This window comes from Amblyomma mixtum, chromosome 9, assembly GCF_055824585.1.
Source record: "Amblyomma mixtum isolate Tamu chromosome 9, ASM5582458v1, whole genome shotgun sequence".
In the NCBI taxonomy this organism is placed as follows: Eukaryota; Metazoa; Arthropoda; class Arachnida; order Ixodida; family Ixodidae; genus Amblyomma; species Amblyomma mixtum.
In genome coordinates this window covers 56,165,527-56,179,551 of record NC_143020.1, presented here as the reverse complement: position 1 = coordinate 56,179,551, position 14,025 = coordinate 56,165,527, and the positions used below count along the sequence as shown (strand labels likewise).

Here is a 14,025-nt window from a genome sequence, read left to right as displayed (position 1 = left end):
CTAGCGCTAGAATATCCCGCCCACGTATGTGTGAGTGTTGACCAATAAACAAAATTTACACGTTGCTCAACATTTCATCATAGAACTTAGCCTCTCACGTCGGCGCTTACCAATGCAAGAGTGACATTTAATCAATTTATAGTGTTCTGTTGTCATTTAACAGTACCCTTTGCTGGGCTAGTTGGTGTGACATTGTGTTCAGGGAAGTAAAAACAGCGCTAAATTGTACACAAACCACACAGAAAGACGGACAAGACGGGACAGCGCCCGTCCTGTCCGTCTTTCTGTGTGGTTTGTGTACAATTTAGCGCTGTTTTTACTTTCCTGTTGTCATTCTTGATATTTCTCGAGCCTCAGACATCACAATTAACTTTTTTTTCCGGAAAAGTTTTAGCCCTAATGACAAACGGTACGCACGCGCCTTTCTCTCATCCTCTTTAATTTTAACGACTTGCCGGTTTACGAGAGGATGTGGCAAAACAGCTCGTCTGGGGAGCCCAGTAAAGTACGCTCCAGTACCTTAAACACCGGCCTGCGCAGACTGTAGCAGCTGCAGGAGATCATTATTCGAAGAACACAAGCAAAGATAACAGGAAATAAAAGTTATGCTCACCTGTCGCTATCCACATCGTACAACCACACATGACAATGCCCGAAACGCCGCGAAATTCTAGCGAAACGCAATGCTGTGAAAGTTGGGTTGGCGGTGTACTTAACTTGGCAGGGTTAAACATTTGAGCGGTACACTGCTTGGCAGGAGCAGGACTAGGTGAAAGCCACTCGCGATAGACTCATCTAACCCATGGCTCAATTCGTCGAAGTTTTTCAGGAGTTGCACAAGCTTGCGCGGACAAGCTAGTCATATAGTTGTCTTTGTCGAACTACTGCGTTGTCGCAGCTGGATGCGCAAGCTCTTTAAGTCCCTCCGGCTGCAATATGATTCTAAATTAGTAAGACACGCTGCTTGTCCGGAATAATAGGGTGGAGAAGTTATTCGTCAGCAATGCGATAAATACGGTCACGTAACCGAAAATACAGAAAACGTCCAATTCCTTCCGCAAGAAAGATTTTGAACTGTTAGGCATGACGTCGAAGAGGCTAAAGTGCTCAGAGCGAGCTTTTGGTATGCATGTCTTTAACATGGCGCGTGATGTATTTGGGCATTCAGTTGCCAAGACCGGAAGCTTTTGCATGGAAACTAAATAAAATTTCGTGCCATGACTACACATAGTTTGGTTTAAAGGATGCTTGTCAATCTTCCTTTATAATGAACTATGGAAACACCAAATTACGCGTCGAGGCATTGCCTTTTCTTCGTCCATTGCCATCATAAATAGACACTCTCATATTTACGAGACTCCTTAACGAGACGTACGAACGTAGAGCACGAATAAACAGCACAAACTTCACCACCACATCACTGGTCATCGAAGGCGTCTATTGTGACAAGTGGTACGAGAACACCTGTACAACTGTACAGTAAATGACAGATTTCGATATTGAATTTTTCTACTTTGTCAGACGTGAATTTTGCACGCACACTCGGCCTAAAAACACAGAAGACTAACAGTTTAGGACTAGGAGTGATGTGGTCTCCGTCCACTAGCACCTTATCTGAGTACTTAACACCTTTCTTCGTCCTCACTATCTCTGATTTTGGCCGTTCCTGACGACGTACACTGAATTGCCACGGTAACCATACCCTAATATGGCAGCGAAAACGCCAGCTTTGGAATGCGAGATGTACTATAAGCTGCTCTCCATTGGCGGTGGCCTGGGACTGTGGCGAGCAGCCTGCGGTATCGTCAAGCACTTTGTCCTGGCGGGACTAGAGGTCACCACCAGCTTGGAGGCGTTGAACAGGGTCGCTTCACCCCCCGAGTCACTGCTCATCTCGTCCTCCTCCTCGGAGTCACTAGTCATCACCAACGCCGCGGACTGAGACGGTGGAGGCGGGGAACCTCTGTGGCAGCAAGGATTGTAGGCGTAGGCGTCGAAAAGTTCGCCAGACTCTTCGTCCGGACAGGACTCCTGCGGTGGCCTCAGTCTTTCATCGAGGCAAGCCGGTGGTGGGAAAGACTCTCCAGAATTGTACATGCTGTCACCGGAGTCCTCTTCTTCTCCTTGCTTGTCCTTGACGAGGAACGCACTGCCGCCTTGGCCAAGGTCACGATGGTCCGCCCAGGACACTTTCCGAGGAGATCCCGCGCTTGCTTGGAAGAGGTCAAAGGTCACGTGCTTCGCCGGTTCTCGAGGAGCGAAGAACTGCTCCTGTTCACCGCCAACTGTCTCGCTCTCAGGCATGTAGAGATCGGCGGGTGGTTGTTTCTCGCACTCGCTGTCGTAGCCTGGCTGCTGCTGGGGTCTGTTCTGGACAGCAGGCTTCTTGAACGTCTGTCGAAGAGTAGGGTACGAGAGAAAAAGACCGTTAGTTGGAAAAACTTAAACGGATTACTGAACGTCACGTGAAGCGCATGAAGGCTGAACGCTTAAAGTACTAACAAAGTTGAATGGCGAACCCGAGAAGGACCTTGACATTTTAAGTGTTATAGCACATTATGCGTGGGAAGAAATGGGCATTTAGTCCAGCCAAATAATAATGGAATGATATTTAGTGAGGTACTGGTGCTGTCGAGACTATTTAGCTATGAGTTGCACAAGCTGGTTGAAATTTCCACCACACCTTGATATAACAGTACGATGAAAATCTTAACCCTTGTTCGGGAAGTGATGAAGGATTCCTTCAACCAAGTAATGCAAAAAGTACAACGCAAGCTGACCTGTATAGTGAGGGGTATTTATTAAGAGTAACAATTTTTCTCAAACAAGAAAGCTCCTTGCGATATTTTTCTCCCGGCTATCAAACAATGAAAATAGCTCTAGTCTGCAAATGACATATTATTTGTACTCCCGCTATTTTCAGAATGTTTGAAATGCCAAGAAGACAGCCTGCTTTACAAAACCAATCACGAATTTTATCTTACTAGAGCCCCATTTCAGACGATCTTGGTGTTAAGCCGCATAAGGATTGGAATCCTTGTTATCAATAATATCTCCGCGGTTAAGAAAAATGTGTTTGCTCACTTTTGCTATAATACACCTGTGCTCACACCGCAACCATTTTCTGCATTTCGGTCACATTTTAGCATAGACGACATCTTTAGCACAGTGCTACCAAGCATTGCTAAGCTTGCGGTGAACAGCGCATGCTCAATGAGTCGCTGGTGGTAGCGGATCACTGTAGCGTTACTGTACAACTCTGTAATGATGCACGAAACCACGCGGCAATATTTACGCGCGGAGATATATCTACCATACATTACCGCATACAGCTTCTGCCGGCCGCCAACACCACATGCGAAGATGACCCCAAAGGGCCTAGTGCGGCTTACGATAACCCTGTACTGAATGTCTCTGATGCGATATATAACGCCATATTGACTCAGTCTTTCATACCTCACCTTAATCTCCCTTGTATGCTCGTGTTTACCAAATCAGGAAATAATGCTGCGAAGCCATCTTAAGTGGTTCTAAAACTAATCTCCTAAAAAAGAGGGCATTGTAAGTAAAAAAAAAAACCTGCGGAGAGCTGCAACCAATCGTGGCTCCCAGCAAAGATCGATTGCTTGCATACCCAGGAATTCCGAACAAACACATTTTGCAAAAGGGAAGATCTTCATGACGCAAATTTTTCATGTATCGTAAAGTTCCATGATAAAAAGAAAGTAAATAAAATGCAATACAACAAGCATTATATTCGCAGATCTCCTCTCGGCAGACTTGTATTTTTATGCTGTTAACATCTTTCCTATCCTTAAAAAAGTTCCCAACTGGTTTTCTACAGCGTTCTTAAATGCTCGCTGCGAACGATGGACAAACTTTAAAAGAAAGTTTTTGCTATGCTTCGGAAAAATGAACCAATACCTTCAAGATTTCCTTAAAAGAACTTTAAAATATTCCGCTGCTTCCTTACAGCTAAATTTATGTCACAGAATCCTGGACTTTGGCTCTTTGTAACAAAGGAGGCATTTAAGGCCGATAAAAATTGAATTAAAAAGAGAACCCCTTTTTCCGTGCCTCTCGATTAAAATGATGCCGCCAATGACAAAATGCACTTTCTGATCTCTGTTGTCAAGTAAATGACGTCGCGAAAAAAAAGAGAATACTGTTTTAATGGAGGACAGTTTATTTTGCAAATCGGCCCGTGATAGATAAGCCTACATTTTATTTTTCGGCATTCCGTAGCTTATAAAAGCTTTGTTTTCCGCAAAAGTAGCCTTCTTGTCTTTAGGACGAAGTAAACTATCGACGCAGATAAACCTTAGTGTATCCTAAGTGTCCCTGTAACCAGTAAGAACATTAATACAAGGTAATATATATGACTTCGTATTTTATCCCTTGTGAGCTTTGGAAAAGAACGGTTGGATGGAGGGTAAACGGTCTTTATCACTACGAGGAGACGTAGATAGAAAAGTCTTTTTTTGGATATCAGCCTTGCTAATGACAGTTTCCAAAGATGGAAGTCATAAAATCGAGCAACAAATTTACATGAGATGCAAGAAAGTCTCTGTTTGCATGAGTAATCAAGTGACCCTCGAGGCTACAGTCAGCATAGACTTGAGGTACCCATATTCCTTTATTTCATGGGTTCCCAAATATTCGTAGTGAGCATACACATCACTGCTACCACCTACCCATCTTCGTTTCTTCAGCTTTTAATTGACCATTTTATTGAATAATTACTTCTAACGACTTCTTTTTTTCTTTGATAAGAACCCACCTCTTACGGAATGCCACCTTAGAGAGGAAATTTAGGGTAATGAACTGAACTAAACTTGTAGCGGGAATAAAAGGAATTGTGTCTTGATTGGACGAGCATGTTGTGAAGAAACTAACATTAAGAATGACAAGAGAACAAGACAAGACAGCTGCCAGGAAATTTATATTCGTCAGCGCTATTATGCATTTACTTAAACAGCAGAAATCTCAGATTTCGACCCTCACGAGAGTCACAACAACATGGCCACAGCCTGAAGCTCATTAAGTATAGTAGACAGATCCGAATTTTGTTTGGTTTGGTTTGGTTTATGGGGTTTAACGTCCCAAAGCGACTAAGGCTATGAGAGACGCCGTAGTGAAGGGCTCCGGAAATTTCGACCACCTGGGGTTCTTTAACGTGCACTGACATCGCACAGTACACGGGCCTCGAATTTCGACCTCCAAAAGAAATTCAGCCGCCCCGGCCGGGATCGAACCCGCGTCTTTCGGGACAGCAGCCGAGCACCATAGCCACTGAGCCACCGCGGCGGCTTAGATCCGAATTTAAAATACGATTTCGCTTTCACGAACTTTTCCACTCAACCTGCGAGGCCAGGCAGCGATTTTCCTGCTTGCGACGCAAGATGCAGATGCAATGTGTAGAGGTACTCAAAGCACAGATGTAATGATGCAGGCAGAAAGACAGCAGACAGGTGCACTAAGCGTCATATCGGTGTGGCAGATGTTTCCGGCACAAGGTTTGAGGGCTTTTCTTATCAGACCTCCACAAAATGAGAACGGGGCCTCAAAACATCTGTTCCCAGATAGAACACCAAAAATGCACATGCAGAAAGATGGAAAATTCCTGGCTATACTTTTAGACCCCAGTGTTCTTGCCAATACCTAGAGGATGTAGCTTTAAGTACTTATAATTTACATGGCCAACGGTAGACACTTCCTTGGTGGACGCCCGCTGTCAGGCTTAGCCTCAAAGCAAGAGCTAAGAAATAAAACTGCGATTTAATGGGCATAAAAACATCGAAATTCTGGATGGAAGCTGGACGCGATTCCTTTTAGCTATGCAGTGGTTTGGTTTGGTTTGGTTTATAGGGTTTAACGTCCCAAAGCGACTAAGGCTATGAGAGACGCCGTAGTGGAGGGCTCCAGAAATTTCGACAACCTGGGGTTCTTTAACGTGCACTGACATCGTACAGTACACGGGCCTCTAGAATTTCTCCTCCAAAGTAATTCAACCGGCGCGGTCGGGATCGAACCCGCGTCTTTCGGGTCAGCAGTCGATTACCACAATCACTGAGCCACCGCGGCAGCGGCTATATAGTGGAAGGGCAGATGAAAGTGTATACGCGATATTCCTTCGCGCGTGGCACATATTTCGGTATCCGAGGGTCTGGTGTTTGGTGGAGCAGTATTAAGATGATGGATGGTATGGTATGGTTAGGTATGCTTTAAAATGATATGGCGTGGTATTTTTTGGGTAGAGTACGGTATGTGACAATATAGAACGGCATGATACGGTATAGGAATATAGTGCCACTGTCTGTACCTGTGGCCTGAAAAACTGCGGATGTACATATTTCGCAACGTCTCTCTGTCTTGCATAGTTTCACTGCATTGAGCAAGCTGGCGGGGGTTGACTTCGCATATTAAATTAAATAGTTATCACTGAAGTCGACTAATCCGCGGTGTCAACGCTAGACGCACCTGGAGCAGGGCTCGCCCTACGTAATAGCAAATACTCCCATTTTTTGTCTCTACGTTCTGGGTAAAGCTGGCTGTATTTCCGATGGTATTCTCGCGTATTTAACGCTAGCACGTAGTTAGCTGGTTCACTAAGAATTGCTGCCGTTTTTTTGTCGCTGAAATGGCATCAAAAAGACTGTTTTGAGTGGGCACCAAAAGTCATTTTGTTTGCACTTTGCTTCCTCCTCGCAAAATTGTCAAATCTCTTCGTGGTTAGGACAAGCAAGCTATGATCCAGCGTGTCAGTATTATTGTGGAAATCATGTGAAAAGAGGTATATTTAGACAATTTAAAACATTATATGCATCTCTGTATTGGCTAATAAAGACGACTGTATCCGCGGGAACCTTACTAACTGCTAAAATGCTCTTCTCCCGAATATTTGGTGTGCATGCCAGTGGCTGTTGCTGTGAATGGTTTAAACCGGCTTTAGGCTATATTACAGCTGTAAACAGCTCGTAACACATGTTTAAAAGAGAAAAAAAAAAGGCTGTACACTTGCCGGACACCTACGGCGTATTGACTCAGAGATTTTATCTTAACGGCCAGCTTCCCTGTCGCTGATTGTATAAACCTTGTTATTTGGACAAACAACAAAAATGAGTTTGGTTTTATCGGTGTATGGGTGCTTAACGTCCCAAGGCGACTCAGACTATGAGGGATGCCGCAGTGGAGGACTCCGGAAATTTCGACCACCTGGGGTTCTTTAACGTGCACGGACATCGCACAGTACACGGGCCTCTAGAATTGCGCCACCAACGAAATTTCACCGCCGCGGCCGGAATAGAACCCGCGTCTTTCGGGTCAGCAACCGAGAGCCATAACCACTGTGCTACCGCGGCGGCCTAAATGAGTAACAGTTATTATGGCGGGGCACCTCGTATAAAGTAGTGGTATATTGGAGCGGCAGAGCACAAACGATAGTAAATAAAATTTATGTTTTGTTTTTATATATATTTATTCAATATTGGAAAGCTTATATACAAACAAAGTTAATAAAACTTTTGAGGTGAGTTGAGGAGAGTTGTGAGCTTACTGCAGCGGCGATCCCAGACAATCTCCTGGGATATATGCAAGCCGCGGCTAAACCTTGAAACCCGTCGGGGACGTTATCGCCCGGCAGTGATATTAAAGCGCTTGATACAGGCGGTCATAGTATTGACCACTATGTTCCACTCAAGTAGAAATAACTTTCATGTAGCATGACAAGCAACTTACTGAGTAAGCTTCGTTTCCTTCCAATGCGCCAGCGACGCAGCGCATGACGTCCGTCTATACGTGCTACGTTCCCTCATATGCAGTTGTGTGTAATATGAGGTGAAAAACTTTTTTTCACGGAACTCTGTATTTTTGGCTATTTCTCCCCCAAATCGGAGAATGATTTTTATGCATTACACGCTAAAGTAAAGAATAGTTAGGAAACAAAAACCAGCGCTTGTAGAACATAATTATGGAGTAATCAATAAAGGAACACTCAAACTTTGTTCCCTTTCAAATTGTTCACGACTGCACTACTATTCCACTGCCTTTGATGGCGTAGCGCCACACGCAAGATGTTTACAGTAATGGAAATAATTCGTGCAAGCAGGCTGGAGTAGCTAGTCGGAGTTTGCCAAGATGTTTTGTTCGGAACTCGGTAGATATGTATTATGCATAATACAATGCATCAGTTAACCGTTGTGTTGTGTAGAAAAATAAATGTCACTTTCATGCTAGCCCGCTGCTGTGGCTCAATGACTACATGGTATATGGTTGCAGAGCCCAGGGTCGAGGGATCGAATCCCTGTCGTGGCGGCCTTTCTGAGCCTTTCTGACAATTAATTCTGAGCCCTCCTCTACGGTATCTTTCATAGCTTGTGTGCGGCTTTGGGAAGTTCAGCAGCACGAACCATGCTATTGCCACGTATCATTGTATTCTTTGTTCGTTTCCAGCACTATCCGAAGCCTTCTGAGGTGGTCTTCAAAGCTTGAGGAGAAGACAACAACGTCATCTAAGTAGACTAGGCAAATCTGCCACTTCAAGCCTGCGAGCACCGTATCCATTACTCGCTGGAACGTCGCTGGGGCAGAGCAGAGGCCGAATGGCATCACCTTGAACTCGAAGAGTCCGTCTGGCGTGATGAACGCAGTCTTCTCGCGATCTCTTTCGTCGACTTCAATTTGCCAGTAGCCGCTCTTCAGGTCCATCGATGAGAAGTACTTAGCGTTGCACAGCCGGTCCAGTGTATCGTCGATGCGGGGGAGGGGGTAGACATCCTTCTTCGTAATGTTGTTCAGGCGGCGGTAATCGACGCAAAAGCGAAGGGTGCCGTCTTTCTTTTTCACTAGGACGACCGGTGCTGCCCAGGGGCTCCTCGATGGCTGTATGACGTCGTCACGAAGCATTTCCTCAACTTGCTTGCGGATAGCTTGGCGTTCTAGCGGCGATACGCGGTAGGGGCTCTGTCGCAGTGGTCGCGCGTGTTCGTCTGTGACAATGCGGTGCTTGGCAAGCCGAGTTCGTCGCACATTCGATGCTGATGAGAAGCAATCGGTGTACCTTTGAAGAAGACTGCGTATTTGGTCCTGTCTGCTCCGGGGTAATGCCGGGTTGATGTCGAACGTGGGTTGATGGCCTTGGTCAGATAGTTCTGCGGGTTGGTCGGGTAGGGCAAATACGTCTCTGATGTCTGCCAGCTCGTCGAGGAAAGCGATCGTCGTACCTTTGTTTAGATGCCGGTATTCTTCGGTGAAGTTGGTTAGTAACACCTGGGCTTGGCCACTTCGGATTTCGGCGACTCCCCTCGCGACGCCCAATCCTCGATCCAGGAGTAACTGGGTGTTCCCCTCGATAACGCCTTCGGCGTTTTCGATGTCTCCAGTACCTATGCAGGCGAAGACACTTGATCGGGGCGGCACGCTCAGTACTTCGTCAAGGACGTTTAAGGCAACGCGATGAGTCGCTGTCGCTGCAGATATGGCTTTGTCCGTGGAAAGCTTGATCGACTTGGATCGAAGGTCGATGATCGCCCGATGTTCATTCAGGAAGTCCATTCCTAAAATCACGTCTCGCGAGCATTGCTGTAAGATCAGGAAGGTTGTCGCGTAGGTTCTCCCATTTACAGTAACTCTCGCGGTGCAGCGTCCTGACGGCGTAATCAGGTTGCCACCTCCGGTGCGGATCAGCGGGCCATCCCAGGTTGTTGTCACCTTCCTGAGTCGGACAGCGAGTGGCCCACTCATGACGGAGTAGTCAGCTCCGGTGTCCACCAAGGCAGTAACCGCGTGATCGTCGATCATAACTTCAAGGTCACTTGTTCGCGTTTTCGCATTGCACGTTGTCTTCGGTGTACGATCTCGGCTTCGTCGAGTAGTGAGGCTGCGGTGGGCGTACTGTGACGTTACTTCACTGGGCAACGGTAAAAGCTTCAAGTCTGGCCGCGTCGTCGTCGTCGGTGTCGTCGTCGTCGGAGCTCTCGTCGTCGGTGTTGTCGTCGTCGGTGTTGTCGTCGTCGGTGTTGTCATCGTCGGTGTTGTCGTCGTCGGTGTTGTCGTCGGTGTTGTCGTCGTCGGTGTTGTCGTCATCGGTGTTGTCGTCGTAGTTGAGGCATGGTCTTGAGTACTCGTCGATGGAGGATCTTTATCATTGCGCTTAGAAGCAACCTCACCTCCAGAGGCTGCTTTATTTAGTTTAACCTTCGGGGGCTGGGGGAGCGTCCACGCACGGCGTAACCTCGGCTAGGAGATACAAAGCGCGGGGACGATGGCGACGGGGAACGTGATAGGCGGCTCGGCGATGCGTATTCTTCCCGACGCAAAAACTCCTCGATTTCGGCTGGTCGCTGGCCGGGTCGGGGACGTGGAGCGTCGTAAGAGAACCCTCGGATGCCCAGTCTTCTGTATGGGCAGTGCCGGAGGACGTGACCGGCTTCGCCACAGTGGAAGCATAGTGGGCGGCGCTGGTCGGGAGTTCTCCACTCGTCGCATTTCCTCGGCTGCGCGCGTCGCTCGTAGGACAGGCGGGTTGGGGCGAGTGGGCGGCGGTCCAACGCAGCTGGCTGAGGGCGATAGGGGCTTGGGTCCCGTCGTCGAGGTGCAGGACGGCGCACAGCTGCGGCGTAAGTCACGGCTGGGGGCTGCATAGGCTGCATGGGTGTCGGCGTCGCACCCAAGGCCTGTTGAACCTCGTCCCGGATGACGTCAGTGAGCGGTGAAGGTTGCGGCTGCGTTCGCGTTGGCAGCAATCGTCGGAGCTCCTCTCGCACAACTTGACGTATAACCTCCCGCAGGTCATTGCTGTTAGCGGTGTCCAGGCAGCTTGCTGAGAAAACTGGCGGTCATACTGGCGGGCTCGGGCATCAAGAGTTTTTTCCATCGTGGATGCCTCTTCTACAAATTCCGCGACAGTTTTCGGTGGGTTGCGCACGAGGCCGGCAAAGAGCTGCTCTTTAACTCCTCGCATGAGCAGCTTTACTTTTTCTTCTTCGTTCATGTTTGCGTCGGTACGCCGGAAGAGACGCTTCATTTCCTCAGTGTACACAGCAACGGTCTCGTTTGGGTGTTGTATGCAAGACTGTAGCAGCTACTGGGCTCTCTCCTTTCGCACGACGTTCGTGAAGGTCTTTAGAAGCTGCTCCTTGAAGGTTTCCCAGTTCGTGAGGTTAGCTTCCTCATTCTCAAACCAGACTTTTGCTGGTCCCTCCAAGGCGAAGAACACGTACCTAAGTTTCGTGGCATCGTCCCAGTTGTTGAAGGTCGCCACACGGTCCAACTGCTCCAGCCATTCTTCGGGGTCGGCGCCAGGCGAAGCGTCGAAGGTTGGTGGCACCCGGGGCTGCTGAAGAATGATTGGAGTCATCGTCTGGGGCAAGCTCATGGTAGATGTTGCTGCTGGCTTTCGCTTCCGGGTAGGGTCCGGCAGAATCCCTAACTCAGGTTCGTCCCCTTGCAGGCGTCGGCTTGCGCGGTGCACTGGACTCAGGTCCTGCGGTAGATGACTCAAAGGGCTGGCGTCTCGACTTGTAGGGGGTGTCCGGAACATGGGAGAATACCCAGCACCTCCACCAGATGTCACGTTGTAGTGACGGTAGTCCAGCGGTCAAGAAGACACCAGAAATACTTTCAAACGAAGCTCTTTATTTGGGCTGACTTGCGCCCTCAAAAGAACTGAATCACTCAGTGGCGGCGCAAGCAACAAACGTGCTCGTCAATCGTCGAACTACGAATGCCCGCTGCTCGCGGCATCGTTCAATTTAAAGCCGGCAAGGAAACTTCGAGATAACAGGTCGAGATCATCTAGAGTAATCTAGAAACACGTAGATGCAGCTGTTCATGGCTGTGAACAATCGAGATAAGTCCGGTCGCTTCTCGCGTCACGAACAAAAATGATAACAGCCCTTTCCTGCAGCCTTGAGCGTGAACGAACAAAGAATACAATGATACGTGGCAATAGCATGGTTCGTGCTGCTGAACTTCCCAAAGCCGCACACAAGCTATGAAAGATACCGTAGAGGAGGGCTCAGAATTAATTGTCAGAAAGGCTCAGAAAGGCCGCCACGACAGGGATTCGATCCCTCGACCCTGGGCTCTGCAACCATATACCATGTAGTCATTGAGCCACAGCAGCGGGCTAGCATGAAAGTGACATTTATTTTTCTACACAACACAACGGTTAACTGATGCATTGTATTATGCATAATACATATCTACCGAGTTCCGAACAAAACATCTTGGCAAACTCCGACTAGCTACTCCAGCCTGCTTGCACGAATTATTTCCATTACTGTAAACATCTTGCGTGTGGCGCTACGCCATCAAAGGCAGTGGAATAGTAGTGCAGTCGTGAACAATTTGAAAGGGAACAAAGTTTGAGTGTTCCTTTATTGATTACTCCATAATTATGTTCTACAAGCGCTGGTTTTTGTTTCCTAACTATTCTTTACTTTAGCGTGTAATGCATAAAAATCATTCTCCGATTTGGGGGAGAAATAGCCAAAAATACAGAGTTCCGTGAAAAAAAGTTTTTCACCTCATATTACACACAACTGCATATGAGGGAACGTAGCACGTATAGACGGACGTCATGCGCTGCGTCGCTGGCGCATTGGAAGGAAACGAAGCTTACTCAGTAAGTTGCTTGTCATGCTACATGAAAGTTATTTCTACTTGAGTGGAACATAGTGGTCAATACTATGACCGCCTGTATCAAGCGCTTTAATATCACTGCCGGGCGATAACGTCCCCGACGGGTTTCAAGGTTTAGCCGCGGCTTGCATATATCCCAGGAGATTGTCTGGGATCGCCGCTGCAGTAAGCTCACAACTCTCCTCAACTCACCTCAAAAGTTTTATTAACTTTGTTTGTATATAAGCTTTCCAATATTGAATAAATATATATAAAAACAAAACATAAATTTTATTTACTATCGTTTGTGCTCTGCCGCTCCAATATACCACTACTTTATACGAGGTGCCCCGCCATAATAACTGTTACTCATTTAGGCCGCCGCGGTAGCACAGTGGTTATGGCTCTCGGTTGCTGACCCGAAAGACGCGGGTTCTATTCCGGCCGCGGCGGTGAAATTTCGATGGTGGCGCAATTCTAGAGGCCCGTGTACTGTGCGATGTCCGTGCACGTTAAAGAACCCCAGGTGGTCGAAATTTCCGGAGTCCTCCACTGCGGCATCCCTCATAGTCTGAGCCGCCTTGGGACGTTAAGCACCCATACACCGATAAAACCAAACTCATTTTTGTTGTTTGTCCAAATAACAAGGTTTATACAATCAGCGACAGGGAAGCTGGCCGTTAAGATAAAATCTCTGAGTCAATACGCCGTAGGTGTCCGGCAAGTGTACAGCCTTTTTTTTTTTCTCTTTTAAACATGTGTTACGAGCTGTTTACAGCTGTAATATAGCCTAAAGCCGGTTTAAACCATTCACAGCAACAGCCACTGGCATGCACACCAAATATTCGGGAGAAGAGCATTTTAGCAGTTAGTAAGGTTCCCGCGGATACAGTCGTCTTTATTAGCCAATACAGAGATGCATATAATGTTTTAAATTGTCTAAATATACCTCTTTTCACATGATTTCCACAATAATACTGACACGCTGGATCATAGCTTGCTTGTCCTAACCACGAAGAGATTTGACAATTTTGCGAGGAGGAAGCAAAGTGCAAACAAAATGACTTTTGTTGCCCACTCAAAACAGTCTTTTTGATGCCATTTCAGCGACAAAAAAACGGCAGCAATTCTTAGTGAACCAGCTAACTACGTGCTAGCGTTAAATACGCGAGAATACCATCGGAAATACAGCCAGCTTTACCCAGAACGTAGAGACAAAAAATGGGAGTATTTGCTATTACGTAGGGCGAGCCCTGCTCCAGGTGCGTCTAGCGTTGACACCGCGGATTAGTCGACTTCAGTGATAACTATTTAATTTAATATGCGAAGTCAACCCCCGCCAGCTTGCTCAATGCAGTGAAACTATGCAAGACAGAGAGACGTTGCGAAATATGTACATCCGCA

The 14,025-nt window shown here is 47.2% G+C and overlaps 1 protein-coding gene across 4 annotated transcripts in view; it reads right to left on the bottom strand.

The window, feature by feature from the left end:
- Positions 1-334: 334 nt before the first annotated feature.
- The window catches only part of inaE (inactivation no afterpotential E), a 210,121-nt gene continuing 196,430 nt past the window's right edge, over positions 335-14,025 (bottom strand). For all 4 annotated transcript variants that reach the window (XM_089560116.1, XM_089560118.1, XM_089560117.1 and 1 more), the window contains exon 21: positions 335-2,394. In XM_089560116.1, the coding sequence (XP_089416242.1) occupies positions 1,747-2,394 (648 nt within the window). In that variant the 3' untranslated portion in view covers positions 335-1,746. The remainder of the gene's footprint in view (positions 2,395-14,025) is intronic.